Source organism: Eschrichtius robustus, chromosome 3 (genome assembly GCF_028021215.1).
Source record: "Eschrichtius robustus isolate mEscRob2 chromosome 3, mEscRob2.pri, whole genome shotgun sequence".
Lineage (NCBI taxonomy): Eukaryota > Metazoa > Chordata > Mammalia > Artiodactyla > Eschrichtiidae > Eschrichtius > Eschrichtius robustus.
In genome coordinates this window covers 174,472,567-174,486,159 of record NC_090826.1, presented here as the reverse complement: position 1 = coordinate 174,486,159, position 13,593 = coordinate 174,472,567, and the positions used below count along the sequence as shown (strand labels likewise).

Genomic DNA, 13,593 nt, shown 5'->3' with positions numbered 1-13,593 from the left:
TGCATTGAGAATCCACTAAAATTAATGTTGACTATCTAAACTCTAACAAGTAGTGGAGCACTTGTAGATTCACAGGGGAATTGCTCCGCTGAGCAATTACACCATTCTTAGGAAGTCAACCACAGAGAATGAGTGGAACTAGAGTATATATATATGTGTGTGTGTTTGTGCGTGTGTATTTTATTCACTTGCTTAAAAAACAAAAAAAAACTCTCAGCTGGTCTGTTACAGTTTCACTTGCGAGTCAACCCAGCCCACTTCAAAGGGTGAGTACCTACTCAGTCATTATCTTCAGAGTTCCCCTAAGACCAGAGGGGAATTTTCAATCAATTAAATGAGACTGGTCTCACATACATTCACAAGTAGAATAATGATAAGAAAAACAGATACTCCTGAACTATGAAACACATACACAAAAACACAGACTCACTAAGAGGCGAATTAAAGATTATGGCTCAGATCATCAAAGTGAAGGGATTATAGGTATAAATTTGTTCATCACAAAACAGTAAATCAAGAGACAATATGGAATAATGCGAAAGTCTCTGCAGATTTCTAGAGATATAATTTTCACTTTTTATCCAATTCTGTATGATTTTACAAAAATCACTTCAAACCTATATGCCTCAGTTTTCCCATCCAACATGAGGATAAATTTTCAGTGGGACACTTTGAAAATAACTGCTTTTAAAAACAATATAATTGCGTTAGGTTTTACAAAGCAAATTTCTATACAAATACAAGGCACTATTATTACTAGCCAATAAAGCATCTTTCGAATTACATATTATAAAATGATTCAACTCATCCACATTCAGAATCTATCTGTGTTTACTTAGAAAATCCTCTTATAAGCATAAAGTATAAAATGGATCTCCAATATCCAACATTTCAAAGACTAACAACCTACAGAGTCTGTTTCTACTTGGAATAAAATTACGGTGCTCTTGTATTTTTTTGCACTAGCTCTGTCATCCAATTTCTAGTCTCTCTCTTCTATTTACAAGCATTCTTTTATAAAACACTCTGTAATATACATTCTTCTTTATGCAGCATGTATTACTTTGTAATCTGATTAATAGCATATCATAATGCATAAATTTACACTTGCAAAATGTACGTAGTGTGGAGTTTGACCACCTCAGGATGAGAACTGAAGACTAAATGAGCAGAAGTGCTTGCTGACAGGTCTTTAAAATCAAATCTGTGTTTTCAAGGAAGAGTTTGTAGTCTGTGAAGACTGTATGGCTGTGTCAATATCGTAAAGCATCATCAACTATTAGGAAGATGGCAACCTAGGAACAAGCAGCGCTTCCTCATTTCGGGGGTGTGACGGGGGAAAGACTAATATGAGACATCCTCAGGCATCTTGTCAGTGGAAAATGATCCTGACTTTCTTCCAGAGATGCAAACTGTCACAGGAAACGCGATTTGCCAAATGCTGCTAGACCCGAACACCTGTGAAAGGGCCCTGGGACTAGAACGCAAACATAAAAGTCCGGGTTGGTCACGTAGCCATGATTTCCCAGTTGGCAAGCGCTCTCCATTCAGGGTCCAGAAGAGGAGAGGATTCTCCCCTCAGACTCTCAGAGACTTCTCAGTGCTTTCTTGTTGACTATCTATTCTCTGACTGAGGAAAGAACAACATCAATTTTCCCATTTTCTTCTTTGTTTACTAGTCCCCTTCAAGAGAGAAGATATATAGTGGAACTGATCTGGAAAGGAGAAAACTTAGGTTCTAGACTGCTTCTTTAGGACCTTACTTATAGAACATTGGCTAATCCATTATTTGGCCTCTCTGTTCTCCACTGTCTCATTCATTCATTTATTTTTTGGAAAAAAAATTTTTATTGACGTATAGTTGGTGTACAATATTATATAAATTACAGGTGTACAATAGGGTGATTCACCATTTTTAGAGGTTATGCTGCAGTTACGGTTACTATAAGATATTGGCTATATTCCCTGTGCTGTACAATATACCCTTGTAGCTTATTTTATACATAATAGTTTGTACCTCTTAATCCCTTACCCCTATATTGCCCCTCCCACCTTCCCTCTCCCCGCTGGTAACCACTAGTTTGTTCTCTATAGCTGTGAGGCTGCTTCTTTTTTGTTGTTGTTGATACATTCACTAGTTTGTTGCATTTTTTAGATTCCACATACAAGTGATATCATACTGTCTGTCTTATTTCACTTAGGAAATACCTTCCAAGTCTATCCATGTTGTTGCAAATGGCCAAATTTCATTCTTTTTTATGGCTGAGTAATATTCCACTGTGTATATATATACCACATCTTCTTTACCCATTCATCTGCTGATGGACACTTAGGTTGCGTCCATATCTTGGCAACTGTAATAATGATACTATGAACACTGGGGTGAATGGATCTTTTCAAATTAGTGTTTTCATTTTTTCCAGATATGTACCCAGGGGTAGAATTGCTGGGTAATACCTCATTTATTGACAAGCACGACAGACCCAGTTATGCCTAGGGTCTCTTCCAGTTTCAAAATTCTGGTTGAACATTTCCAAGCAGCTCCTCTCCACAGTAAACCAAGAAGGGGTGCTGGATACATAGATCCCCTCAGCCCTCCAGGAAGCCAGCCAGCTTATCTCCCACAGCTCTGAGCCATCTTGTTCTTTACCTCAGCGGGGCAGATACATGTTATGATTTTTCTGTGTGCTCTATGATATAAACAAGGCCAGAAAGCAGTGCTTTTAGAGAATTTAAGGGGAATCACCTCCTTGATGAATAAACACTACCTTAACCAGCTGTCATGCAGGTGATCATCAATAATTTGCACGCACCTCACGTCCAACACATAAAAAGTGTGCGGATCCATGATTTCTGAACTGTACATACGGCAGCAGCAATGACAGCACGTACTGTTCCCTAAAGTCCCCCGTCAATAAAAGGTAGTTGCTTGGACTGTAATTATGGCATCCTTGCTACCCAAACTTGAAGCTTTTATGGGGCTTATGCAATTAACTACTTAAATGCATGGTAACACTTGCTTCTCTGACAGAAAAGTATTGATTTTTTAATCATTTTCAAGTCTCCTGTAGCACAAATAAATGTACTACAGTTACAGTTAATGCACTGTGTACGTGCATTAAACGTTGGTGTGACAGAATTTATTATTTTGTGATATATAGAACTGAAGTCGGGCTTCTCAGAAAGTAGCATCATGGATCCAACATCAGTATGGAAACTACCATTGTCCTTGATACTCCAAATTCTCTAACTTCTACAAGTTAGAGATCTTTTTTCATAGGATACTTAGGCTTAAAATAAAGGAGGGGATGCTGAATATAAATCTTTCCTACATGTCAGTGTAGGAGAAAATTAGAAATAGTCCAACAGAGAAGATAACAGTTTATGTTTTCCTAAAGCTGTGGGTGTACGGCAACTCTGTTCAGATGAATTTTTGTCTATTTAATTTTTTCCCCTTGCATTTATTTAGGGCACATCTATCAAAATATTTTGCACACAATAGTCTTTCTAGTTCAATTCTTACACATTTTAATTGTGTTGTTTTAATGCCTTACTATAGTTAATACATCGGAAAACTAAAATGGTGCTTTAAAAAGTGTGATTTCTGCATGCCATTTCTGCCATGCCAAAAAGGTCAACAGAGGCCCCGTGAAAGTCACATATCTAAATACAGACCTGGCAACAGAGGTCATTACATAGTGTATCAACAAGCCTTTACCTTGGGTGCATCACACATTCAACATTAAAGTGGGTGAGTAAAAAGCAGTTAATTTTGTTTTGTTAGAAATAATATCATTTTAGTTTTAGCATCTAAGACAGATGCCAGCATTTCACTCTGAACAGATGGTAATTCCATCTAATAGTGCACCTCTGTATTAGTAAGGTCTGTTGTGTATACAAACAGTAATAAACAGTAGGTAAGGATCAAAATAAATTTTAATTGTTGACATTAAATTCTGGCAGCCACAGTTCTAAGGCTGCAATATTCCTTTTTCAAGTCTGTCAGGTTTACTAATGCTACAAAAGCTTTGTCGAAAGCTGCCAGATCCCAGTTTCCATACAAAGATGTTGCATGCTACCAGCTATTGGTCTGCACCAGGATTACCTGTTTTCCTACGCTGAAATAATCCTTCAGGAATAACATGGGATTGGTGCTACCACTGATGCACTGGTCCGCCATGATTTCTTTTAGAATGCTCCTGAAGGACTGAACCTTTAATTAAGAGGTTGATTTTTTAAATGTTGTGTCCAATTGTTACAATTGGGGTCATGGTGCTATCACAGCCACTTTCCTACCCTGCTAAGTAAGGGTCTCTCATTCAATTCACTCTATTCTCTTTGCAAATCTGGGCATTCCTGAACTTCTCTGAAACTGGCATCATCCTTTTCATTTGGTTTGTTTTATCGGAGTCTGAAGGATTTCCCTAACAATTGCAGCTCTCGTCAGCTGAGCTCTTCTGTAGGCTTTGCTGTGGATCAAGCCTGCCAACAAGCACCAATCTGGTTCTCATAACGTCTCCAACGATCTGGTATTACAAGTAGTAGCCGCTCTATATTTGGGGAAGCTGCCATGTCAAAATCATTATAAAAAACCCCAGTTTGGCATTCAAGTTCAATAACAAACATGCTTTGCCATCATATTTCTTTAAAAACAAGGATGTATTTTTTTTGAATCATGAAAAATATATTGCTTCCACCATATGGGACAACCAACGACTCACCAACCGATTTCAGATGCAGCATATTGAGCTGACCATATGTTACTGTGCTGTTGAATGGCTGAGTGATTCATGCCCGTCACATTCTAGTATATCAATTAAAGCTCCTTGAAGTCTGCATGATTTGTGTCTCTGTTATTAAACCCTGCTAATTCATCCCACTTACACATCTGTTATAAATCTCTAGGAGTGCTGCATGATTCATGGCAATCTGTGAGCATGCTACAGCAAATTCTTCTCCTTGTAATTAACAGTAAATTGTTTTACTGCCATGCAATGAATTTTTCAGTTATATTGCAAATGAACTCCTAAATGTGCGGTTCTTTCCTAAGAACTGACTTATATCATTAGGCAATTAAAAAGTATTGCTTTGAACCAAAAGCTTTTAATCAAGAGAAATACAACTTCAACATTGCCTGAGAGCCACGGAAATTTGACACGGTGGTTAGAAGGGCAAAATAATTTCTGTTGTCGAAAGAGCAAAACAAACAAAACCAACCCTTCTGCGTACTCAGGATTTCCCTGATGCTAAGACGTGAGAACTGCTGCCTGAAAAGACTGGGTGAGACAAGTGTGCACAGATACTGTTTATCTTAGAAGTGACTTAAGTCATCTGTCATTACCAAATTTCTCAGATTGACTTACACTGCTCTAATTGTAAAAGAGTGCCTTTATTCTTGAAATAAATAATTGGATAATTAGCCAAGTTGAATCCGCAGAGGATTTCGCTGCTGTTCAAGTGTTCCTGTCAAAGGTGAAGCAAATTCATTTCAGCTCGCCTCTGCAGCTCTTCCAAGAGGCTTTGATTTTTTTTTTTTTCCCCACTTTCCTGGCAGCAGCCTGAGATTCATGAGTCCATACATCAAGTCGGTAGTTTAACAACAAATGGAATTAGATTCAAAGAAGGGAAACTAATTGAAGGACAGCAACAAAAGTGTTTGGTAATGTGCTTTTTAATATGGCATGCCACATTTGCATGATAATTTTTCCTTTTTAGCATGGAGCAGAAAGTGACTAGCTTAATGAGGGATTATTCAAGACAGGAACGAACAAAATGCATTCATAACTAAGAACAAAGATTGTATTATGAAACAAAAACAGGCAACCTCAGAGAAGTAACTGGATGATTGGTTTATGCATTATGAATCAAAAGATAGAAAAATATTTATATTAGTATTCACTAATGACTATATATACAAGATTGTTATAATTAAAATTATAAATTAACATATTAAGAGTGCTTGTTTAATCACTCTGGGTCCTATTCACAATGAAAGGACTTAGGTACCTGCATACAAAACAATGTGTGTTTTCAACCCAGCCGCAAACAGCCCATACATTCTACTTTGGATTCAGACAAAAATCTTAATGCACCACTAATTAATTGCTTAATGGGAGATGGTCACTTCTAAGCTTGTAGTGTAGAGGTCAATTTATGATAGGTAAAGGAAATAGGACATTTTTCCTCCGGGAATGGATCTCCAAAAGGAATTTCTCTGAAGGAAGGTTTAATTTGTACTTAATTCACAAAGGGTGGAAATGTACAAAGTTATTCGATGAAAAGGGTAATCTTCAAGAAAAGTACAAGAAGGGTGCCCAGCCCATCAGTTCATGACCCTTATACACCCAGAGGCAACTCCAAAGCCACCCATGACAGTTTCCTCAAGATTTTGCAATGGAGATGCAGTTGCTCCTGGGAGAATACCTCTCTCACATCAGCTCTCAGACTTTGTCATGGGCACCAAAACTAAAGGAGTAAAGCAATAAATATTCTGGATGAAATGTGTAATTCTAATAATATCTAATTGAAAAAATACTTAAAAGAGAGCAAATTATAATTCTCGAGATTTTTAATGAAGCAGATACATCTTTACAAGTATCTTTTTGATTTCTGTGACTGAGATTTAAGGAAAAACAACATGTTTAAGTGATTCAGTGCTTCAAAAAGGCTGACTACTACTTCAAAATTTGGGTGTTCTTCTTCAAAATTTTTAAATGGTCACTGGCTTCTTCTGATTCCTGACACTTCACTCACATGAACTACATTTAGACTTGAGTTAAATTTCTCACAAAGCCATTAGAATTCACTGGAGTAATATATACCCTCCAAATTGTAACTTTATTACTAGAATAAACAGAGCAGGAAGAATCATAGCTACAACTTAACTTTTATTCCTTTCCTACAATGGTCAACAAACCTGTTGACCATTCAAAAGGATTGACCTTCTCACTGTTTATTTCTATGACTTAATATCTATCAGTTACGCACAGAGGTTTGATCCTAGGAAAATTTTAGAAAAAAAACCTTATTCACCCATTAAAAACAAAGGAGGCAAGAAGGATATTGGATCTGTAATTGCTGGGGTTTGCTTTGTATTCTAATAAAAACAAATCCATTCTCCCTGATCCAAACACCCCTGAAAATGGTATATTTTATAATAAATCAAGTGGCAAGCAAAAATTATTTTTTTATACTTTTGTCATGTAAGTGACTTTATTCCCTGCTTGTCAGATGAAGAGTCAGAGAGTTCTAACAAAATAAATTAAGGGATAAAGGAATAAACATTTTAGCAGAAGAGCGCTAAAATAATTCTTCCTTCAGAAAAGAAAGGATTTCACATGTGAACAAAGTTAATGTATTTTTTTTTTTAATGGAAATTGAGTAGAAGGAACATTTTGGCAAAGGACAAAAAACTACACATTTAAAATTTACTATCCCATCTTCTCCTGCAACTGTTTAATTTTTTACCTTCCAGCTTCTGCTCTAACCATGTTAATCAGAGTGCTGCCCAGAGAGTCATCAGTGACCCCACGTTCCTTGCGGTTTACATTTTTCCTACTTCTCCTACAGCATGTGACCCTACTGACAACATTCTCCTTCTAGAATTCTCTCTCCCCTTGATTTTTTGGATACTGCTTTTTCTAGGTTCTTTTTCTAACTCTGACCACATCTCTGTTCCCTTTATTCCTCTTTTCCTCTTCCTCCCAAAATGTGAGCATTCACTGAGATGTAAACTTTTATTTTGTATTTTCTCTGCTTTCACTAATACATTATTGTCCATAGTTTCGGCTCCTTCTATATGCAGGTGATTATAAAACCTGCATCCTTCTTAAGCTCCAGATTTGCATTTTCTGCTGTTGGCTGGTTATAATCGTCATGGATGTGTTTCCATCAGATAATCAAACTGAAACTCATGGTTTTATTTCTCCCATATGTTCTTTCTTCGTGTTTTGCATTATATTTAGTGGCATCACCACTGTCTAGGATATTTACTGTCATCTTCAATCCCTCTTCTTAACCTGTGGATTTCCTCTCCTTGATCTACTCTATTCCTTTCTTTTAATCTTTCCCTCTATTTTTCTGATTTACTTTCTCATGGCCCCCTTGGAATGTCTACCAGTCTCTATTTCCACACTTTAATCTATTCTACACTATACGGACAGAGACATCTTTATAAACCTCAGCTTTCATCACGTCAGTACGGAACAGCCCCTCAAACAGCGACACATGGTATAATAGCTGCAAAAATCTTTACCAGTTCTTTATAGTCCATTTCAAATGCCATTTAACCTGAGCTAATTTCCCAGTCTCCTAAATCAAAGTTATCTATCCCATATTCTCCATTCCCATAGCTTTCTTTTATCCTTTTCCCCAAGGTGCTAATCCTACCTGTTATATGTCAGTACCTTAATGCAGACACCATTAAAGTATCTTTGAATGGATTCTATTAGAATCCCCTCCACCCAGTGCTTTAAACAGTAACCTTAATAGGCGTTTACTGAATTGAGCATTCACAGCAAAACATAGCAACAATATGGTTATGACACATTATTAACTCTATATTGTAAACAACAAATTTGAAATGTGTAGTTTTTGATCAAAATCCTGAAATGCATGTCATAATTCTGAACAACATGCTCCTTACAGAACTGAAAAATGATGCTTTTCGATGTTAGCGCCCCCTACAGTTTACTTTTGCCATTCAATCCTTAGTTTTAGGACTCTCCATTGTTATACTTATGTTATAATACTGTCACGGAAACAAAGTTGTAAAATAAATTGCATGACTTCGATAACATTTGATTAGACATTCTATAACATTTACATTGTGACGATAAAAGTATTTCAAAACAGTTATGATAGAAATCTTGATAAAAATAACAATTTTTTTTTGAGGATTTACTCTGTGCTGGGCACTGCTTTAAATACTTAACATGTATTTACTCCTTGGGAGAGCCCTATGTAATAGGTTATCCTTATTTACAAATTGGAAAACTAAGGCACAGAGGTCATATAATTTACTCAAGGTCACAAAGCTAGTAGATGGCAGAGCCCAAATTCAAGCTGTGGCATTCTGGCTTATCATTTTCCCCTAAAATACACAAATAAATTCTTATTTGAAAAAGTCAATTAACTTGCACATCTCATGGCTTTCGGAGACTATGAGAGGTTTCCAAGTTCTGTTTTTCAGGGATAAAGAGGCAGGGAGAGGACTCAGAGGGCCTAGATGAGCTCTGCTCCACTCAGCTTCCAGTGGATGGAGTGGCCTTAAGCCTCCTCACCAGTGACTAGAAGAAGAGCACATAGCACTGGGGCGCAGTGAGTTCCATGTCACAGGAACTCTTACTGCAACCAATGAGGATGATATTCACACAGATGTGATCATTGGTCCATTAAGCAGGGAAGATGCCATTCTATAGACATTTTCCCTGCTTTTCTCTTTCCACGTCCAGGATCTGTCTAGTGTCTGGGGACCAGCATGTCTCTGTTCAGTTCTTTTAGTTTGTGTCTATGAAAAAACGGAGTAGATCCTATCTAAAGGAGAGAGCCTGTCCTAACAGTGCTGGAAAATAGGGCATGTGAGGTGCAGCTGGGAGGTCCCTCGGTACACAGCCTGGAGGAGAGAAGACTTGGCTGGTGGTATTGTTACTGAAGATGTTATTGGAAGTGATGTCATGAGGAAGGTGAATTAGAGTGAGGACAACCCCCAAGGGAGTGGAAGGAGAATGTTCAATAGGAGCCAGAGGGAGGTATTTTGGATTAGTATCACCTTTGAAATTGTGTTTTCAAAGAGGTCTCTAAACATGGTATGATTTGCCAGAGAGGTGTAGTTCCCTTACCACTAAAGGATCACACACAGGTCGGACAAACCCTTGGAAGGAATGTTGCATAGGATATATTAATATTGGCTAGATAGTCACCCTAGATGACCTTGAAATGCTTTACAACCCTGAGAAACTGTGATTTCAGTTCTGCTCGGTCACATAATCGGAGTCCCTTTATCCTCCCCTAGATCTCAGGCCAATCTTTGGTTTGTGTGGGTTCTGTTTTCACTTTCTCCAGCCCCCAGGACAGATTCCTCTTTTAATTTTTATCCTCTAGTCCCAAATTATGTCATTTTTTCTAAAAGAGACAGGGAGTCTTCCCCTGTTATCTACACTCTGTAACTCTCTAATAACATAGTATATAAAAATAAATAAATATTCTTATAGGAGAATGGTGTTTTTTGTTCAAGCTAGGTACTCCATAAATACTTGTACAAAAAGGTTAAATATGTTAAAACACGAAGAGTTGAGTCAGAGATAATAAAACATAATTTCTTGGAACTTTGGAGTCATTCTCATTATTGAAAAAAAAAAAAAAATTTTTTTTTTTTGGCCCTGCCATGCAGCATGTGGGGATCTTAGTTCCCCAACCAGGGATTGAACCCGTGCCCCTTGCATTGGGAGCACAGAGTCTTAACCACTGGACCGCCAGGGAAGTCCCCATCATTGGTGGACAATTTGAAGAAACAAAATTACTTGTTATATTTGAAGTTTGTTGTATATTGATACAAGATAATTTGAGCCAAACAAGCTTTTCCAGAATGAAAACAAAATTAAACAAGACAAAAACTATGGAATTGTATATGAAGACAGTAAGGAAGAAGGTCTAAGGAGTATTTTCATAGCTAACCATGTTTGCATGCTATCTGTCATTCGCCTAGGAGTCTCTTAACCTCCTCACATCTGGACATTTCCTTAAAGAGCACCAGGAATCTAAGCCTTGTTGGATGCTGACAGAAAAACTGATTTGAAAATATCCTAAATGGTAAGTAATTGGGTTATATAGGTGTTAATAATACATGTAATCAAGTTTGTGTGAACCTAATTTGTCGTAAGCGAAGCAAGCAAACAATTATACAAACTATTTCCTGGTAAGATTATACTTGATAACAAGTTGTTATTTCAATTTTATGTACTTAGGAGCTTCATACTCATAATAAACAGATTAATAAACACACTACTGCCTATCCAATAAAGGCAAAATATGACACCAGGGCAACCCAGTAATTTCTGGATGTCTGCTGTTAGCTCCGTGGGGCAGGAAGGGATAGACCCAATCCCACACAAAAAAAGTTAAGACTGAGAGAAGCAGTATTCTGAGTCCTCACAAGAAGCCTGCTAAACACTTCAAACAATTGTTGGGACACCTTTAGGACTTAGGGTGGTGGGAGTCCTGTAGTCACTCGGCATCTAATTATGTTTCTTATGATGACACAGCTGCAACTCAGGAATGTTCAGGGCTCTTAAGTTTCTTTTTCTGTTCAACTATGTCATGGTCAGTAGCAATCAGGGTTAGTGAGGGAGAAGGAGAAAGCAGAAAAGACAAATATTAAGTCCAAACTAGAGAAGGTATTGAGCTTTGTAGGTGTTTTGTTTATAAATACACAATATATTTTTCATGTCCTTTAGAACTTGCTTACCTGCTGCTAAAGTCCGTCCTGCTCCCGAAGCGCTGGTTATACAACCAACTGTATTGCAGAGAGAAATAGTAAAGTTGTATATCCTATAAGGTTGTAGTCCTTTTACAATATAAGACAGTTCTTGGGATTTAGCAGTGTACAACACCTGTGAAGCAAAAAAAAAAAAAAAAAGTCAGATAATAGATAATCAGTGTGAAAAACATTAGCTTGACAAGCAAAGTTCCAGGAATTCTGACAGAGGGAATTATTGCCAACCACGATTAGGAAAAGGGATTCTTTTTGAAGGGCCTCAACAAGCTAGGATTTAACTGATAATTGTACAATCACACTGCTTTATGAGGTAATAATCCAGTTCCTGAGTGGATAAATGAGGAAACCGAGTTATTGCCTCATAAAGCAGCATGGTGGTGCAGTTCGTGTCACTGATGGTACAGATAAAGAATGGTGACACTGTCATTGTTATCGTGAAAAAGTCCAAATAAAACCACGGGGCTTGGCCAAAATGAACCCAGTGCAGTAATGCCCACATGCTAGCTGATGGAGCTGGTACAGAAAGATGTCACTACGTTAAATCAATCCCATCATTTGCTTTAAAAAAAAAAAAAAAAAAAAAAGCCACAGGAAGAAAAAGGGAAAAAAAGGAAAGATTACTGAGCACCCACATGAAGTCAATTCTCAATTATCTTTCTTGTACAACTGAGCATAAGAAGATTGATCAAACAGTTACATTTTTTTTTGAAATACTGTCTTTATCACACATTTTCAAATGAAAATAGCAGATTTGAGCAAAGGAGACTCTATGGTCCATAAACAAGTAATTAAACAATAAACACTGAGAGCTTGTCCTGTCATTATAACTAGAATTGATCAAAAGCAACCATGTAAATTTGCTTAGTCTGTAGATACAAAGACCACTGGTGATTATATTCAGGAAAAAAAAGTCATTAAAATGGATAGTCTGACAGCAAGCATGAGTACAAAGCTATTTTTCTAAGGGATATTGATATACATTCATATCAAATAATCTTCCATAAATATAAATACTACAGGTAACTGTAAAGATTAATAACATTTGGAGTCAATTTCTAGATTTTGTTTTCCCTTTAGGAGTACGATAAAATTCATTTGGAATATGTGCCTGGGTACTGACTTTAAAATTTCATAAACTGAGTAGTTCTAGAAAGCAGTGTGTTTGGAATATAAATTATATTGCTTACATAACACTTTTCAGAAATAAAGGTGACTTTGGAGATTCAAAATATCTAGGAATAATTTAAAACATTGGTACCATTTTCTTGCAATTACATTTAGAAATCAGAAAAGCATCAAACACTGAATTATTAATCCTTTTTCCAATTTTAAAATGGCTACCTAGGTTTTGAAGATATAAACTGTTTTCTTTCATGCAATGTGATTTAAAATTTTCTAAGAAAAATAAAACTTTGAAATGAGTAAATCTTACTTAATATTGCTATGAGATTTATCTTATTTAGCACAATCTTGATGGGATTTAATGTAGATTTTTAGAAAATAAAATTGTTTTTAAGATAAAATACATTAAGGTATTTCTTATTTAATTTAAAAAATTGAATCATTTTTAAACAAATTATTCTTTGTCTCAAGAACACATCAAGAGGGAGGGGATGAACAGTATGGAGGTTCCTTAAAAAACTAAAAATAGAACTACCATACGACCCAGCAATCCCACTACTGGGCATATACCCTGAGAAAACCATAATTCAAAAAGAGTCATGTATCACAATGTTCACTGCAGCTCTATTTACAATAACCAGGACATGGAAGCAACCTAAGTGTCCATCAACAGGTGAATGGATAAAGAAGATGTGGCACATATATGCAATGGAATATTACTCAGCCATAAAAAGAAACAAAATTGAGTTATTTGTAGTGAGGTGGATGGACCTAGAGTCTGTCATACAGAGTGAAGTAAGTCAGAAAGAGAAAAACAAATACTGTATGCTAACACATATATATGGAATCTAAAAAAAAAAAAAAAAAATGGTCATGAAGAACCTAGGGGCAAGACAGGAATAAAGACACAGACCTACTAGAGAATGGACTTGAGGACACAGGGAGGGGGAAGGGTAAGCTGGGACAAAGTGAGAGAG

The 13,593-nt window shown here is 36.7% G+C and overlaps 1 protein-coding gene across 1 annotated transcript in view; it reads right to left on the bottom strand.

Moving 5' to 3' along the window:
• USH2A (usherin) overlaps positions 1-13,593 on the bottom strand; it is a 795,295-nt gene that overhangs the window by 553,639 nt on the left and 228,063 nt on the right. Inside the window, exon 19 of the mRNA XM_068538548.1 lies at positions 11,465-11,609. Within this exon, the coding sequence (XP_068394649.1) occupies positions 11,465-11,609 (145 nt within the window). The remainder of the gene's footprint in view (positions 1-11,464; positions 11,610-13,593) is intronic.